The 17,338-nt window shown below is 58.0% G+C and overlaps 6 protein-coding genes across 8 annotated transcripts; all 6 read right to left on the reverse strand.

The window, feature by feature from the left end:
• Positions 1 to 11: 11 nt before the first annotated feature.
• ABB37_09968 (hypothetical protein) lies at positions 12 to 2,281 on the reverse strand (the record flags this gene model as incomplete). Of its 2 annotated transcripts, none has more annotated exons than XM_015809650.1 (1): positions 12 to 2,281. In XM_015809650.1, the coding sequence occupies exon 1, from the start codon at positions 1,455 to 1,457 to the stop codon at positions 12 to 14; it is 1,446 nt and encodes a 481-aa protein (XP_015651690.1). In that variant the 5' UTR covers positions 1,458 to 2,281. The 2 variants fall into 2 exon arrangements, with proteins under 2 accessions (XP_015651690.1, XP_015651689.1); XM_015809649.1 differs by having other exon boundaries at positions 12 to 1,503.
• A 650-nt stretch (positions 2,282 to 2,931) lies between these two features.
• ABB37_09969 (hypothetical protein) lies at positions 2,932 to 4,009 on the reverse strand (the record flags this gene model as incomplete). Its single annotated transcript, XM_015809651.1, has 1 exon — positions 2,932 to 4,009. The coding sequence occupies exon 1, from the start codon at positions 3,766 to 3,768 to the stop codon at positions 2,932 to 2,934; it is 837 nt and encodes a 278-aa protein (XP_015651691.1). The 5' UTR covers positions 3,769 to 4,009.
• Positions 4,010 to 4,494: 485 nt separating this feature from the next.
• Positions 4,495 to 5,673, reverse strand: ABB37_09970 (hypothetical protein; the record flags this gene model as incomplete). Its single annotated transcript, XM_015809652.1, has 1 exon — positions 4,495 to 5,673. The coding sequence occupies exon 1, from the start codon at positions 4,984 to 4,986 to the stop codon at positions 4,495 to 4,497; it is 492 nt and encodes a 163-aa protein (XP_015651692.1). The 5' UTR covers positions 4,987 to 5,673.
• A 537-nt stretch (positions 5,674 to 6,210) lies between these two features.
• On the reverse strand, positions 6,211 to 7,512 carry ABB37_09971 (hypothetical protein; the record flags this gene model as incomplete). Its single annotated transcript, XM_015809653.1, has 1 exon — positions 6,211 to 7,512. One exon carries the CDS (start codon positions 7,510 to 7,512, stop codon positions 6,211 to 6,213), a length of 1,302 nt encoding a protein of 433 aa, XP_015651693.1.
• A 1,764-nt stretch (positions 7,513 to 9,276) lies between these two features.
• Positions 9,277 to 9,886, reverse strand: ABB37_09972 (hypothetical protein; the record flags this gene model as incomplete). The annotated part of the gene is made up of 1 exon (XM_015809654.1): positions 9,277 to 9,886. Exon 1 carries the CDS (start codon positions 9,589 to 9,591, stop codon positions 9,277 to 9,279), a length of 315 nt encoding a protein of 104 aa, XP_015651694.1. The 5' UTR covers positions 9,592 to 9,886.
• Positions 9,887 to 11,927: 2,041 nt separating this feature from the next.
• ABB37_09973 (putative GP46-like surface antigen) lies at positions 11,928 to 15,634 on the reverse strand (the record flags this gene model as incomplete). 2 transcript variants are annotated; one of them, XM_015809656.1, is made up of 1 exon in its annotated part: positions 11,928 to 15,634. In XM_015809656.1, exon 1 carries the CDS (start codon positions 15,381 to 15,383, stop codon positions 11,928 to 11,930), a length of 3,456 nt encoding a protein of 1,151 aa, XP_015651696.1. In that variant the 5' UTR covers positions 15,384 to 15,634. The 2 variants fall into 2 exon arrangements, with proteins under 2 accessions (XP_015651696.1, XP_015651695.1); XM_015809655.1 differs by having other exon boundaries at positions 11,928 to 15,542.
• Positions 15,635 to 17,338: the final 1,704 nt, after the last annotated feature.

Consider the following 17,338-nt stretch of genomic DNA (forward strand, 5'->3'; position numbering starts at 1 on the left):
CTGCTTCCGGATTACTTTGGAGAGGCGTCCACCGGGCAGCAGTCCATGGATGTGCTCTTGTACAGGACGTCGTAACGGCTCTTGAGCTTCGCCTCGATACGGTGGCCATAGGGGCTGGTGTGAAGAAACGGCGTGACGGCGTCGTAGACGCACTTGAACTCGTACTGGTCCACGGCACTGCCAATGACGGCTTGCAAGACGTAATTGCCGAAGCTGTTCTGCATGAGGCGCTGAAGGTTCGACAGCTCAAAGATGAGCTCCGTGACGATTCGCTGGCGAGATTCGCCGCGCAGCATGCCGATGATGCGCTCCATCACATTGGAGCTGTACTTGTCACACGACAGCTCCACCCAGTGCCCTTGGAAGCTCTCGACGAGGTCCTCAAACGACACGTAGCCGTCCATGTTCTTCAGGATGCATTGCACCACGTAGTTGCCGAACTGATCCGTGGCGAGGTCAGGCAGGATGGGCACTAGCTCGTTGATGAGGGCTTTTTTCTGCGCCGGCATGGCGTACTCGACGATGCGGATAATGACGATGCAGCCCTGCTGTGTCATGGAGAGCCGCTTGCAGTCCGTCTTGACCACCTCGACGAGTGGCATGAGAGCCTCCGATTTGTGGTGCTCGAAGATCGCCTGCAGAACACGGCGGGTGTGCTGCGTAGCCGTGGCCATCTGCAGCACCACCGCCGGGTCGATGAACGGCACCAGCGCCTCCATCTGCTCCGCGGTGATGTACTCAATCAACGTGCGTACCACGTGGCATCCGTGCTGATCCACTGCCACCATGTTAAACTGCGGTGCGATCTCGTCGTAGATCATCTGAATCTTGTCCACGTGCTGCAGGCGCAACACACTCAGCAGCAGTAGCCGACCGCGCCAGGACATGGCGGTGGCCGCGATGCCACCCACCACACCGAGGAACTGCTCCTCCAGCGTGGAGGCCAACACACTCGCCTCACCGCCACCGCTGACGTCAGAGGCGGCGTAGACGGGACGTGTCGCATTCAGCAAACCGTGCGGCACGGCGACAGAGTTGCTGCACCGCATAGCGGAAGAGTTGTAGGGGTTTTGGTACCCGCTGGGGAAGCCGTCCACGACGGGCGTCGTGCAGGAGGAGGCGTACGGGTTGTGCGTGTAGAGCCTCCCAGCGGGCTTTACCGCGTCGAAGGTTTCGTAACCGCTCGGCCGGCTGGGAATGTAGGCGGTCTGCTGCCCCGATGACTGCTGCGGCGTCAGCGTTGCCGCACTCATCGCTGCGACAGAAGGAGGCATCGATAAAGCGCTGCCGTCCGACAGGGCGCTGCTGGCGCTACCTTGCAGGCCGCTGTTAAAGGGCGTGCGGTACGGCTGCGGATTCTTTTTTGGTGCCGCACCCATGACGAAGGGTGTTTGCGTGTCCTGGTAATTGGACTTGTACACCATCGAGGTGTAGTAGTCCTTGGGAGCGCCGGGCATGATGACGGGGAGGGGGCGGTTTGTGTGTTTGTCCATGTGCGGCTCCTGAGGGGCGGCGGAGAGGGAAGTAAAAAAATGGCAGGAAAAGATTTAGCACGCAGAGCTCTGCTATTAACGCACACGCAAGGAAGGCGCACCACGCGGTGAGTGGGAGAGAGAAATGCTGGACTCGAGAAAGGTAAAAGAAAGGCGATAGCTTACGAATCGAAATACAACGCCTCCGCAGAAGGATGTATAGATCGGTGCGGTGTGCGCGTGTGTGTGTGTGTGCAGTTTTTTTTTCCCCAATTACGAGTCACTCCACCTGAATGGGGAGATGGGTTTTTCTTCTTCGGTTTTCTGCTAGAAGGAGCTTTCAGGATGAGAAGAACCGCACAAGGCCCGCTCGCTCAGGGCGATAACAAGAACAGAACAGTAAAAAAGAGAAGGGAGATAAATGACAAATAAAAGGATCAACACAGCGAGAGGATATACGCAAGTTTCTACGGACAAAAGCTGCTGCCTGCTACGATGCGAGGCAACCTTGCGTCTCCACGCAGAAGAGGAAGATATTTGTTTGCGTGTCTGTTGTCACCGTTGTTGGCGCAGTGACGGACAGCAGACGAAGAAAAGAGCGGTCTAATTTGAAACTACTACTAAATCGCAGCGCAGGAAGGAAAATCCTCGCCCACACAGTGCACTGCGATCTCTCAATACGAGGCGTTGTGTGTGTGTGTGTGTTGATACGCCGTCTTCATACAGGCGAAAAGAAAAATTGAAACGGAAACAGGCCGCGTAATGTACAACTTCTCTTCCCTTTTCGTTTTAATACAGCACGTGCTACCTGTGCAGTTGAAAGAACGAGATCAGCGGAGCGGGGGGAAGTAAAAGGAGAGAACCAGAGTTTACCCCAACAACGTGTGTTGGTCAGAGGCGGCCGCAAAAGCGCGCGTGCGCTCACGGCAGACGCGAAATGAAACGACAGCGCGACAAGCAGCGCAGAATAGAAAATCCGTTCTGCACCCGTCTGTAACGGCAAAAGAAAAGAGTGGAAATCAAAGTAGAAGATTTTTTCTTTTTATCTCTTTTTCTCTTAGGACATCGCTTCCTCCACAAAGAGGGCTTGTTGTTGCTCTTCACGCCAGGTGCTTCTGTCAGACAAAACTCTTACTGAAGCGTACGAATCCTTTTTCTTTGTCATCGAACCGTTTCTTGCGGTACCGGATCATGCACGGATCCACGACGGTTATGCCTCATCAGCGTCGTCGCTGCGACACCTGTGGCCTGGCACATCTTCCTGAGAATGAACCAACAGTTTGTGGCGAAGATTCAGGCGAGAACGGAGGCAACACCGCCTCTCCCACGTAGAATGCCACGCACCATCCGCATTCCCTGTCGTCTCCGCCGATTCGGCAGCTACGCCTCCCTTCTTTGTTTCCACCTTGTCCGACTTCCTTTGGTTTGGTTCAGCGTACACACGTGAAAGGACGCCGGACTACATGGGACCGGTAGAGTTTTCAGTTCTAGGTTTCGCACTGCTGACCTTCAAAGGCTGTTGTGCCTGCGCTTTGCGACTCCACATGTGGCGGTTCGCCTCCATCGCTTGCTCTTCCGCCTCTCCTTCTCTCCGGCTGGGTGAAGATGCCGCTGCAGAAACACTGAGTGCTGGTGCTTGACGTGCGGCGTAGCGTCGAACACTGTCCTCAACAGAGATGACCTGCTCCCTGGCGTAGCGGCTCTGCACCTTGTCGAGGTGTTGCAGTATGGTGGTCGCCAGCGAGCGCCATTGCACGACCTCGTACACGCGGACGTCGGCCTCCTTGCGCAGCTTCTGAACCTGATCGGAGAGCTTCGTCGTCCGTCTGTCCATCGCGTCTAAAAGCTGCGAGGTGGCTGCGGCTTTCGCCTCCGCCGCGTCCACTTTTTCTTTCCAAGCCGCCTCTTCCCTTTCCTTTGCGAGCTGCTGAGTCTGGAGATGCTCCGCCGCGACTACCAAGTCATCTCGCAGCCCCGCCGCGCATTCCTTCAGTGCTGCGTTCTCCGCCTCGATAGATTGGATGCGGCGTTGCAGTCGTGCTTCCGCTGCGTACGAGCCGCTGCTGCCGACACCGTGATGCGTAGTGGCTATCGCCGTTGCATTGGAGTGGCGCAGCTGGTGGGCCTCCAATTCCTCTACGCGCGTCTTCAACGTGGCGACCAATTCTCTCTGCCGTTCGATGATGTGCTGCTGGTCCTGAATGGTTTGCAGCGTGAGAGCATCGAAGGCGCTGTTGTTGTTGCTTACCTTCGGTGACGCGCACGCCGAACCGCCCCCGCCCCCCGTGCTGTCCATTAGCCTCTGTACAAGTAAAAGACACTATTTGATGAGATGCTCGACTCGGCAGACAAAATAATCCATGAAAGAATGCCACGGGTGGCTGAAGCTTTACATCCAATAGGAAGAAACAAAGGGCAGAGTGATGCAATCGTTTTTGATCGGTCTTCTCTTCGTCTCGTAGTACGGGCAGCACGGTGGCTCCTGCGCACTTGATGTGGCTATTTCCAGTTTGCAACGCAAAGGAGAATGTACATACTACAGAAGAAGAGAGAAGAGAAAGATGCGTGGAGAGTTTATCGATACACCGCAGAGCCTATTTAACGCTGCGAAGAAGATGTGCCGAAGGGGAGAGACGTCCGTGAGTCAACAGCCATCCAGATGCAGCATAAAGTACTTCATTCTTCGGCTAAGCATATCGTAATCATTTGCTTTTGTGGGTAGTGAAGCTGTAGAGAAGAAAGAAGACGTGTTGTCGAACGGCGTGGATTCAATGGATCGACGATGCGACTTCGTCCTTCGTCGCGAACGTTCCTGTTTTCCTTCTTTCCTTTACTTATACCGTACTTTTCATTCGTACCTCATCTACGCAGGTCTGTGAGCCTCGCTGCTATGTCAAACTGTAAGGGCGGAGGTGACGACTTGGCAGTCTCCGGTTTCTACGACATGAAAGAAAACTGAAGCGGGCGGGACACAGAGAGGCAGGTAACCCATGCCTACCAAGTCTCAACGGAGGTTGTTGGCCTACCAAGCGATGATGCACTCGCTGCGCTGCAGCTCTCGAGTTGCGCTACCGAAAAGGAAAAGAAAAAGAAGGCCGCCCGCCTTTATGAAGAGAACGGCACGGCTAAATTCACACAGACGAAAAGCACCGCCGTGAAAGCGGAACGTCCGTTGGACCTCCCGCCCGCTGCAACCTCGACGCGGCAGCAGCAGCGGACAGACAACATCATCGGAAGAGCGAAAGTCGCCCAAACGGTGTTGGTGACCAGAGAAAATAAAAAACCAAGAGAACGGTGCATGTTGTCGGCGGCGATGGGACGGCTGCCGTGTTTCCGTGCACAAAGGCGGCCCATGCATGGTGCAGCCGCCACCAGAAAAGAGCGCACCGCGTCTTCGTCTTCCGCAAGTCTGCCTGACGCTCGAGTACGCGCCACGGAAACCATTCGTGAGGATCGAGAGACACCACTGCGCAAAACGAGGTGCACCACCCCTCGACGAATCTGTCAGGTGCATTAACCGACGTCCACGGACCGTCCTTGGGGGGGAGGGGGGGAGCGTAGACAAGCCAAGAGCCGTGGTCGAAGAGTCGAAAGCGCTGCGCTGTCCTGAGCCAAAGTTGGATTTTAGTACATTACGGGAAAGGCACGAAGGACTCCATCACGAGAGTGGTCAACGAGATGTCAGCGAACCACAGAAGCCCAACTCGGCAGTTCGGTGTTTTGGCCTCTGCGTGTCCTCGCTCATCTCGGCATGACGTATCGTACCCATGAGTGCTGCGGGAACAGGGCACGAAAAGAAGAAGGTGCTCTTCTGTCGGACGTGCAGGGGGCGCAGAAAGCAGAGGGTTCAGGTGTGCACAACGCATGCGGCGTCCAACAAACAGACGCGCGTCGCGCTGTGGGCAGTGGGCATCTGCAGAGCGGCCTCCCGGTCCGACGAGGTGGTCGCCTTCAGATGCGCAGGACGGACTGCAGGAGGTGCAATTCTCTGAGGAGAACAACTTTGCTGTACTGAGAGTCTCTGGCAAAAGAACGTTGATGCTTGCCTTTCAGTTGCAGACTGAGAAGGGATTATTAAAGAGGGGTGTCCTTCCAGTGCCACGGCATGTGCGCATCCCCGAGGACGTGTCCCGTCGACAGCCTTCCTGGGCTTCTGCGGCGTAAGGGGAGGTTATGGAGGTCTCCTCCGCGCAGCATACACTGATTAACGGAAGAGGGTGAGATCCGCCGCCCCGCGAGAATACCGAAAACACGAAAGCCAAAAGGGGAGGGATGATGATAACTAAAGCAACGCGCAGCATTAACTGCTTTTTAAAAAGGCACAAGGGATACACACCGCGGCAGACCCGGTAAACAAGAAAAAGCCGGCGAAGTGCCACAGAGAAGCCAAAACGCTCAGCTGTGACGGGGGGAACAAGATACGCGAACTCCACGTGAAAAGCGTAAAGCAAAACGTGAGGCGGCAGCAACTGCATCACAAGAAGCTGCGACTCCACCTTTTAAGAAGTGTTCCCTCACGTTACCTTTCATGCCAGACAGAGATGCTTGCATTTGAGAACTCCATACCGATCACGCCAGCGACCCTCTAAGCAGAGACCGCAGCATCTAAAAGACAGTAGTTATCGCGAGAAGACTAGGAAAAGACATCTGAACAAAATCAAAAGAAAAAATAGAAAAAAGAATACAGCTACGTTGCTGACGAGCTACAATGAAACTTACCTACACAATACCTCACCCACTACGAAGCAGCAGTGAGAGCCAGCGTCATGCACTCCATCACGCCCCGCACCACCTCGGCGCGTAAACCCTCCACATCGAGAAAACTGTCGTCATCTCTCGGCATGGTAGTGCTCGGTTTCGAGTACTTCACTTTCGCGGACAGCACGGCACTGTCCTGACGGTTTAAGTACTGCGTACACGTCGTCTCAATCGAGGGCAGCTCCTTTCCGCTGGAGTAGTGAAGCCCGACTGTGAAGGCAGCTGATGACTCGCTGTCGACAGCACAAAACACCGCCGTTCTGCACGTAGGGGGCGTCTGCGGGATATCCGAACGCATGACGGCCTTGCAGCTCACACAAAGATCGATGGGACCCCCAAGATCGGCTCCCAGACCAAGCATTAACTTCAGAAAGTGCAACGGTTCGCGAATGCGACGATAGAGCGCCTCCTCTAGCTGCGGCAGGTGATCGATGAAGCCGCCCCCCTCGTGCGTTAACTTCAGCTTCGGCAGCCCGTTCAAATCCACACAACTTTTCAAAAACGGCACTAAAGACTGGTTGTTGCTGTCGGCCGCCGCAGAGCCATCTGCAATTCGCAGTTCCACATCTTCTGACAGCACCGTAAGTTTGCCCGTCGGCGGAATCACTCGAATGCACACGTGCAGGTCCGTCTCCACCGCAGAAACTTGATAGCTCGTCCTCCACACGCGATGCGAAAACTTGCAATAGAGGACCGCCACGTTGTTCAGCGCCGCATTGACTTTCTCCGAGCGCTCCAGCAGTAGAGGGATGCGGAGTCGCACAAGGGAGCCGCCGCCGCCCTCCACGGCAGCCAACACGAGTCCTTGCACACGTCGCGTGCCGGGACCTCCCCCCACCCGGCCACCGTCACCACGTCCACCTCCGATACTCCTCAGTGCCGAGTCGTACTCAAAATGCAGAGTGGGCGAGGCACCTCGCAGCAACTCCGGCAGGTGCGTCTGACTGCGGCACACGATGCACGCCTCCATCCACTGCAGCAACTGCGCTTGGCGATCGCCCACCGACTGCCCGCGAATGCGTTGCGGCCGGGGCAGCGCCGTCAAGAAGGTGTAGTCCACCGCCTCTCTCTTGTCCGTCCCAGCGCACGCAGCGAGGTCGCAGAGGACACAATCCAGGTCCGTCTCCCCGTCACGCCAGGCAGCGTCGCTCGCCTGCCGACGGATGGCGGCGTCCGCCGTGGGGGAGGCCAGCAGCAGCGTGCGGGTGTGCGTGACGAACCAAGATACTCCGTACACAGGGGTCCCCAGCACACACACATCGGCCTCCCGCACAAGAGCCATGGCGGCCGCGGTTCCACTACTTTAAATGGACTCCGCGAACTGGGCAATGCGGCGAAGCACAGCCAGCCCCGCGACAGCTTGCGAGGGTGGACTCCGCTGCGCACTGACGCCGCTCGCTTCGGCGGTGACCGCTGCGAGGGCAAAGAGGAGCAACGAGAAATTCGCGCACCCGAGCAGGGACACGCGCAAGGACTGAGCAGAAACGCAACAGCTGCAGAGGAAGACAGGCACAGCAGAGGAGAGGTGGAAGCGGCGTTCGTTCATTTCAAGTCGCGCAACACTCTCCAGCACCGATGTAAAGCGCCAAAGCGGGAGAGATGAGCAACCGACAAAGAGGCGCTCGCAGCGTTTACCCGGGCTGCACTCCGCAGCACGCGGCAAAACCGACGCTCCGTAAACTGACGCCAAAACAGCTGACTTCAGTCGCCCGTATGCAGGCGGATCGCAGCGTACGCACTGGTGGGTGCGCACAGACGGCGAGGCAACACCTTCGCCACCATTGGGGGCAGCGGTGGCGGTGACTCTCTCCTAGCCGTGCAAGGCGCGGAAAGGAGGAAGGTGAGGAAGACGCGGGGAGCAGCGCCGCTTCATTCTTTGGAAAAGGAATAGGAAAGCGCACTCGAGGTGCTTCAACAAGGTAAGAACGTATCGCCTGAAGCCGTGCGCCTCCATTCGCAGAAGAGGCGAAACCCGAATAGGGCCGGTCCCACACTCGCCTCCGATTTCGTCAGCGCGCTAACACGGCGGCCAACATCATCGGAGCACCTCAGGGCTACGCCGTCTGAGACCTGGCTTCGTGGTTGCCGCTGCCCCCCCCCCCTCCCCCAGTCGCTTACAGGAATAAAGGTGAAACTTCACACAGTCCGTGTCCGCGTTCTCGGCTCGGGTCTTTAGTGGCGTGCCAACAGCCTGCACCTCGCTGAGTCACCAAGAAAGCGCGCAACGTGCATCGCCGCCGGGCGTAGCAAGCCACAGAGCAGGAAGCCCCGCTACACGCACGAAAGCGACGGAAAAGGGCTGCGGCGGCTAAACGACAAAGGGGCCGGGGCGTGCGCCTGGGTCCACAGCGAACCACCAAAACTGGGAAGAAACAAACGGAGGACAGTCCGGGGAGTCCGTCGTGCTCTTCCACTCCTCGCCGCCACCCGCGCGCATCACGTCCTCCCGTGCTCCCAGTCACTGAAGCCGTCGGTGCGCAGGGGGGAGCGGAGCAGCAGCGGAGCCAGCTGCGGCGCAACAGCAACCAGGACACGCCGCACCGCAGCAGATAGGGGACACCTGGGAGGAGAACAGCAGCTGCCGAGTCCGACTGCAGCGACGATCGTGGCGCAAACCACACAGGGAGCAGCAGAGAAAAAAAGATGCGAGCGCGGCGACGGCGAGTTCTTGCGCAAACATCCGAAACGCCAGTCGAGGGAGGAGAAAGAAGCCACAAAGGTCACCGCGCAACACCACCCAACCTCAGTACTCGCCACTATTTAAAACAGCCGGCGCCGGCCGCCACACCCTGCACACCCCAGCAACACAACCGGACCGCATGAAACGGTCGCTCTTGCAAAAGCACTCGCCAGCCGTTGCGCCCGCAAACAAACAGCAAGGAGGATAATACGGCGGCGCAAAACATAGCACCGCAGCGCGCAACCCCAAAACAGCGGAGAAGGGAGAGCGCGCAGAGAGCCACAGCGCACGCGCCGTAAAGCGGGGAGGCGGTGCGAGACGAACACCTGACGCGCGAGAGTGCGTGTGTGGGCGAAAGAAAGGAAATCAGGAGAGCAGCGGCTCATGCCGGGCACACAGGCGGACGAGTCGATGCAGAACCAACGCCATTTCGTCTGCTTCTCCCTCGCCACGCAAACGCCAGGGCGAGGGCCGAGCGGAGCCTCGGAACGCACGCAAACAAACGACACGCTGCGAAGCGAAGGGGTGGGGCGGCACCGGCGCGTCGCGAAGCACCACCCCGAACCCACCACGGGAACCGTCTGCGGTCGCGCAGTAAAACGCGGCCCATCCGCCACAGCTGCGGCAGCGGGCGCACGACCTTTGCAGACAGCACGGAGCCCAGACAGGACGTCGGCTCATCCACCAGCAGAATCTTCGGTGCCACGATCAGCTCCACGCTGATGTTGCAGCGCTTCCGCTCGCCACCGAACAGACAGGCCTCCAGACCGCCAATACAGACCTGCGTGTCGCGGCAGTGTTGCAGGCGCAGCACCCCCGGCGCCTCCCGCACACGCGCCGCCGCACAGCAGCGCAAAAAGTCAAAGCACCGCACCTCCGCCTGCCCCGAAGGCGGCAGCGCAGGCAAAGTCAGCTGTCGCCGTACTTTATCGCAACGCGCAAACGCACCTTCGCGTCCTAAGGTGGGACGGTCCGCTTCATGTTACAGCGGAGAGAAGAGAGAAAGGAAGGAAGGAAGGAAAGAGAGGAGAGGAGAGTGAACGGCGCCATCATTCAAAACGCGAGCGCACCCGGCATCCAGCGCAGGGAAACCCGCCCAGCACACCATCATCCCTTCGAGCCTCGTCGCCACAAACGGCGCACCGTGGATGGTGCAGAGAGGGCAGCCAGCGGCACCCTCCATCCACACCACGCCGCACCGCGACACGCTCGTGATGCCGTCGCGGCTCCGACGGCACAGCACGGTCGAGGGACACAAGGCACAGGCGCAGCGGAGTGCGCCGACGGGCGTCGTGTCGGCAGTGAGAAATTCGGAAGGGAGAAGGAACCTACGTGTGGAACCATATAGAAATAGAAATAGAAATAAAAAGTCTCGAAAACAAGAGGGGGGCGGAGGGCCAACACACGCGCACGGGAAGCCAGCGGCCCAGCGCAGACGAGCAGCCGGTCGTGAGAGACGCAACGCTCGCTCCGCAAGCCGCGAAAATGAAGTCAAGCACAGGTGCACCGACGTGCCTGTGCAACGCGCATGAGGAACCCTCGCCCACACCTCCGCCACATCGATAACCGGGCTGCCACGGCGCGGGGGTCGCCCACTCCCGCAAACAGGTGCCACAGTGCGGCGCAGTCCGAGACACAAGAAACAGAATCAGGAAACAAAGGAGTAAAGAAAACTTTGGCCAACGACCGTCGCACTCGCAGAAGCCAGTGCGGCTGCTCGCTTTAAAGAAAAAGGAAAGGTTGTGAGACGCTGCTATCTACGTTGTTGATTCAGCGCAGGTCGTGCACCAGGCAGCGCCTCTGTGTCGTCAGCCATCGACTGCGCTCCCGCACGTGGAGCAAGCACAAAGAGGCGTGTGTGCTCATGTTCACGGCTGCGCGCAGGGCAGCGTCGCTCAGTTCCCCAGCTTCACATTCATTCCGCGAGGGCCCTTAAAGAAAAACCGGCAGCAAAGACGGTGCCTTACAGAAAACTAGAAAAGCACGCACGTACCTGTGCAGGATATAAGAAAAATACAACAAAACTAAAAAGAAAGCAGGGCTTCGAGTTAACAATGTTTGAACAAAGCATGAATAAGAGACCCCGCGGTCAAGAATACGGAAAAGAAGACAAACGAGAGGGAAGACGCGTGTATATAATCGCGTTCGCTATATTCAATCTGCGTGGAGTGCATTCTCCGATGCCCTTGGCGGTTGTGCTCAACGACGCGCTCAGCAATGCCTCGCCACACAGGCAGCAGAGTCGCGAGAAACAGGACAATCACAATCAGCGCAAAGGCAAGTGAGGCGGCACTCAGTGAAAACGGCAGTGAACACAGAAATAGTGAAAAAAAAAGAAAATAAAAACGCTGAACGGCTGAGCTGCGAGCAGCGGACGTCTGCACATGTGTGGGTGGGTGGGTTTGTCTCGCAGGAGGGAACATAAGTAGCCTGGAAAATGACACCGACGAGAGGAGTGTGAACTCTGTCGCTCCCTGCTCCCCACACGGCGGCTTCTCTCGGTGGCTCCACACGCACACACGCAGAGACATCTCACGGACGCATATTCAGAGGCGGCCACGTCAACCACGGCCCCAGCAACGCAGACAAACTCGTGCAACCACTCCATGGGCACATGCCGTTCAGCCATATCCACGCAGAGACGCCGGCGCCAATTGAAAGAGAGAAGAAATCTACTTTTTAGCAAAAGAGAAAAAGCGGGCGGTCGCGTGAAGAGCGGCAGAAGAAAAAATGATTAATTGGCAAAGGCACTTAAACACTCCACTTCACAGAGGAATAAATAGAAAAGTCTAGCTCAGCTGAGCCTCGTTAGAGAATCAAAATCGTTGTCGCGTGCGTTCACCGTCTCCGCCCCTCGGCAGCACGTCGAGGTCAGCGGGAGGAACGGTGAGAAAAAAAAAAGAAATGAAAAGGGGGAGAGAGAACAATCAAAAAGAATTAACGCGGTCACGCGCATGCGCACCCCCCGCTGTTCCGCAGACGCGACAGCGGCAACGGTGGCGCCTCGCCAGCGACCTTTAATACTGCGAGTCAGGCATCTTCGAAAAAGGCTGCATCTCCGCTTCTTGCACGGCCTGGAATCGACTCACCTCTCTCGCACGCTGACGCCGGCGGTAGAAGCGCACGCCAAAGCTAACTGCAAGTCCCACCAAGAGCCCACCCACAGCACCCAGCACGCACCACAGTGGGATCAGGATCCATCCAGTCTTCTTCGGCGGGGCTGATGTGCTCGACGCCGCGGGGCACGCATTCGCGCTCGCGCAGTCCCGCGCAGTCAACGCGGCATCCGCAGCCACCGTCTTCGACTTCCACCCCTCGGGCAGGCACCCGCACAGGCCCGTCCCCTTCAGGTCGACGCTCACCAGCTTCGTCATGCCACCCCAACTATCAGGCACGCCACCGGACAGCGCGTTGCCGCTCACGTTCAGGCTGCGCAGCGACGTCATCTCGCTCCAGGCAGACGGCAGCGTGCCGGTGATGGCGTTGCTCTGCACGCGCACCGTCTGCAGACGCGCCAGGCGGCCCCAGCTCGCAGGCAGCGTCCCCGCGACCCGCGAGCCCTTACCGTACACGCTCAACTCCGTCACCGCAACCTGCTGCCCGTCCACGTCCGCCGCGAGCTCAGGCAGTCGCACGGTCGCCGTCGACGTTACAGTCTTCATCAACGCGGCGACCTTCGTCCGTGACACAGCTGTCGCCAGCGGCAGCGGTGACAGGTCCAGCTGCACCGCACCGTCCGCAGAGCACTTCACGTACGCCCAGTCGCAGTAGCTGCTCCCGGTCCACCGCATCGCCAGACTCGGGTCCATCGTTGAGAACGCCTGCAGGAACTTCAAGGTGTTTCGCTGCTCCTGCGTCGGCGCAGCGGTGGTCGTCGTGGTCGTGTTGTGCACGTCGCACGCGTTCTTATCGCTGCAGTTGGACGCAGACACCGCGGCATCCACGGTAATGTCAATGTTGTAAGTTTTCTTCGACCAACCATCGGGGAGGCATCCGCACAGATGGTTCCTGCTCAGATCAGCAGTGAAGTACGTCCACTGGGCTGCCCATTCTCGAGGGATCGAACCTGTAAATTGATTTGCTGCGAGGTATAGAGACCGCAGGAACTCCACGGAGGCCCACGCCGCAGGCAGCGCGCCAGAGAGGGCGTTGCTCGAAAGGTTGAGTGCATTTAAGCCGGACATCGTCTTCCACTCTGCCGGTAGTGTGCCGGTCAACGCATTGCTCGAAAGCCGAAGCTCGCGAAGCTTAGACAAGAACCTCCATTGGCCGGGAAGGCTGCCCTCAAGGCGGTTGCTGCTCAGGTACAGTTCCTGCAGCGCAGCCAACCCGCTCCAAGCACCAGGCAGCGAGCCTGTCAGCGAGTTGTTCTGAAGGTACAAGTACTTCAGCATCGTCATGTTGGCCCAGTCCGCGGGAAGAACCCCTTCAATACGATTGTCCTCCATGTGAAGCGTCTGCAGCGCAGACATCCCGCTCCAGTCCGCAGGCAGCGGTCCCGTAAGTGCGTTGCCTTTCACGTCCAGCTTCGTCAGGTGGGTCAGGCGGCCCCAGCTCGCGGGCAGGGAGCCCGTAACCTGTTGGCCAAACCCACTCACGTCAATCTCATCGAAGATCACGGCGGAGCCGTTCACGTCCGCACCCAGCTCAGGCAGGACCAGCGCTCCGGTAAACGCCGGCGCGCTGTAGGCGTTGAAGTTAAGCACGTTCGAGTAAGAGGTGCACTGCACGTACGGCCATTCACAATAGTAGATGCCGGTCCACCTGCTCGCAAGAAACGGGTTTTTGGCCGCAAAGCCACGCAGGAACTTCAGCGTGCTCTTCTCCTCCTCCGTCATCCCCGCCATGCTGTCAGAGCTGCCGCTGCCGTCGACACACCTGTTTGCGGTGCGGCACTTCGTTGATGTCACCGCGTCATCGGCTCGGACGTACGGACGATATCCCCCCTTCCAGGCGCTCGGCACGCACCCGCAGAAGTCGTTGTCCGACAGGTAGATGTCCTGCAGTGACTTCATGTTGCTCCATCCTTCAGGGATCGCGCCAGCCAGCTGGTTGTTGTTCAGCCGCAACTCGGTCAAGGTCGGCATCGAGGCCCATTCGACGGGCAGCGTGCCCGAGAGGACATTCGCGGCCAGGTTGAGAGTGTAAAGCTTCGTCATGGTGCTCCAGTTCGCAGGCAGTGACCCTGTCAGTGCGTTGCCGTTGAGTACCAGCTCCCTCAGCGTCGTCAAGCGGCCCCAGCTCGCAGGCAGCGCGCCCGTCACGCGCGCACCCTTGTCGTACAGCTCGAAACTCGTCACGTCCACAAGGCTGCCGTCGATGTGCGTCGTCAGCTCCGGCAGCTGCGCCGGGCCGGAGACCGTGACGTCGCTCAGCGCGACAGACACCAACCCGTCAGACCCGCACTTCACGTTCCACCAGCCGCAGTACCACACGCCACTCCAGAGGCTCTGCAGCTCCCCGCCCACAGCAGCCCGCACCAGCCGCAGGAACTTCAGCGTGTTCTGCTCGTTCGCCGTCAGCAACGCGCTCGCCTCGGAGTCGTCCGGCGCGGAGGCCGAGTCAGCACTGTGCGGCTCGCACGGGTTTGCAGTGGTACAGTTGTCAGCGGACACATCAGGATCCACAGTGGGGAGATAATAACTGTTCTTCAGCTTGGTAGGAATGCATCCGCACAGCTCGTTGTTGCTCAGCACCAATGTATACACTCGCAGCTCGCCCCACCGCTCAGGGATCGAGCCCGTTAGCTGGTTATTGGACAGATCCAGAGACCACAGCGCCGTCAACGCCACCCACGCCGCAGGCAGCGGTCCCGTAAGGATGTTGTCGTTTAGGTACAGAGTACTCAGTGAAGTCAAGCGGAACCACGCAGCAGGCAGCGTGCCGGACAGCGTGTTCTTGTCTAGCCGCAACGTCATCAGCTCCGACAAGAACCTCCACTGGCCGGGAAGGCTGCCCTCAAGGCGGTTGCTGTTCAGGTACAGTGACTCCAGCGCAGCCATCCCGCCCCAGTCCGCAGGCAGTGACCCGTTCAAGGCGTTGCCGCTCAAGTCCAGACTTGTCAGCGTCGTCAGGCGGCCCCAGCTCGCAGGCAGGGAGCCCGTAACCTGTTGCCCAAACCCACTCAAGTCAATGCCAGTGAAGATCACTTCGGAGCCGTTCACGTCCGCACCCAGCTCAGGCAGCACCAGCGATCCCGTGAACGCCGGCGCAATGTAGTCCATGAAGGTCAGCGTGCCCGAATCATCGTAGCATCTCACGTACGGCCACGTGCAGAAGTCCGTGCCCGTCCAGCTGGTCTCCAGAGTTGAGCCCGCTACTGCAAAGCCCTTCAGGAACGCCAACGTGTTCTTCTGCTGATCCGCGGTGTAGTCGGAGGTGGAGGTCGCGGAGACAAAGAGGGCGTTCACGCACAGCACCAGCAGCGCACCGGCCACCATCATGCGACGCAGCGGGTAGCTGAGACACGCCATGGGTCGCAGTCAGAGAGGTGAGGGAGGAGGTACGGAAGAGGAAGGAAGGGGTCGCCGTGAAAAGCTTCGTACAGCTTGACAGAAACGAGAAAGTCGGTCGTCGCACGTGGGGCTTGCGCTTGTGGAGTGTGCCGCAGTGACGAATGCTGCTGAAACAGCTGATGTATTAAAATTAAACAGAAAAGAGAAAGTGTGTGTTTAGCGAAAAGAGATTATGAAGAGAGGCGTAGTGAAAGAGAAGGCCTTCAAGCTGCGGCGGTCGGCGCCGCGGTGGAGCAGTGCAGGAAGAAAGGGAGGGGAAAAGAGAAGAAGCGCATGGAGCGGCGAGCAAGGCAGCGGACGAGAGAACATTTGTGGCGGCGTGCGTCGGCGTGCACGCAGCAGGCAACGCCGCAGGGCTGCACCACAACCACGCACCCCATCGTGCTACAGAATGAGGTCTCAGTGGAGTTTTCCACCCAAAATGAGAGAAATCGCTCTATTCTGAAATGCGAGGGTCTTGCAGAGGAAGAGACATGTCGAATAAAAAATGTGCTGTCGAAGGACAATCGGGTTTGTGCACTGCACGCGCGACATCGCCGTCACACTGTGCGCGTTGGGGGTGCGAAGCACGTTAAGTTTTTAGCTCATCGGAGAAGTGGGGAACAGCGGCAGCGAGACCGGGAAACACATCTGTGCACAACTGTGTGCCAGTGGTCGGCCGCGAGCGTTCAATATACCGGCCCCTTCTTTGTTATGGGCTGCAAATAATCACTGAAAGTAAAGAAACAGAAAAATGAGAAGGACCCTTCGGAGCTAAAGATGGACGTGCGTCACCTCCGCGCCGTCTGTAGCTCCGCTTTGTGGGCCATCACACGTACCCTTCGGCCCTTGTTGAGCGTAGCTTCACATCTCGTCGAAGACAGTCTCCTGTCATTCACGGAAATGATGTGCATTCCAATGGTAAAACCGACAGGGCAGAATACCTTAGCTCTAAACATCCAAATACGAATGCGCCGTGGCAAGGCGATGGCCCCGCGTTAGTCAAAATGAAAAAGCAATAATAAATTAGATGTATCAGATAAAGCGAACATAAAAGGAAAATATTTTGTCTGGTTAACACGGCACAGGGTGTCCTTGCTGGTTACACAACACAGGCCTTACATATCTCTACTCCTCAGTTTTGGGAAAAACAGTATGAAAATAGAACTAATAGCAAGCAGTAACACCACCACAGAAAAAGGAAAGAGAGAACACTCACCCCTTGGCTCCGCACCACTGTCGCCCATTTTATTCGCTGGTGTTGCTTCGTTGCCCTTTACTGTGGCTTTAAGAAGCCGACCGCCTTCCCCCGGAGGATGCGGCCGGGCTTCGGGTCAAACCAGACTCAATGGAAAACACACGGGTTATCACAAGAAAGACACCGGAGGCGCAGGGCTCGTTCAACGAGAGTCACTATCACGGGCGTGTCAGCGCGCGACCGAAGGCGACAACCGGGCCGGCAGCGAAGAGCTCAGCCGGAATGGGTACAGCGGGTCGAGGTACCCAAACAAGGAAAAACGCACACCGTCCCGGCATACAAGCGCGGCAGGGACAAGAATACCCTCCCTTCCATCGGAGATGTGTCCGGTGTGCCAGCAACCAGCCTTCGTGAGGGGCGCCGGAGGGGCTTAAAGAGAAGAAAAGCGAAGAGATGTGATGCCCGGAGAAAACAAAACGGAAAACAAAACCCAAAGCGGCGCATGCACGGTCGCGGCCTGAACGATATGTTCCAAGCGAAAGCGGGGTGCAGCCAAGGAAATGGGGCACCCGCAGCTCCGCATGCCGGCGGCAAAAAACAGACGGTAAAAAAGGGAATACTCACCGCTGGATAGAAAACAAACAATAGAACGTAATCATTAACAATAGTGAAAATAGCGTCTTTGTGTGTATTAATGAACAGAAATAAAGGAGCGGCATGCTCGCCATGGCAGGGG

Source organism: Leptomonas pyrrhocoris (assembly GCF_001293395.1).
Source record: "Leptomonas pyrrhocoris isolate H10 chromosome Unknown, whole genome shotgun sequence".
Classification (NCBI taxonomy): domain Eukaryota; phylum Euglenozoa; class Kinetoplastea; order Trypanosomatida; family Trypanosomatidae; genus Leptomonas; species Leptomonas pyrrhocoris.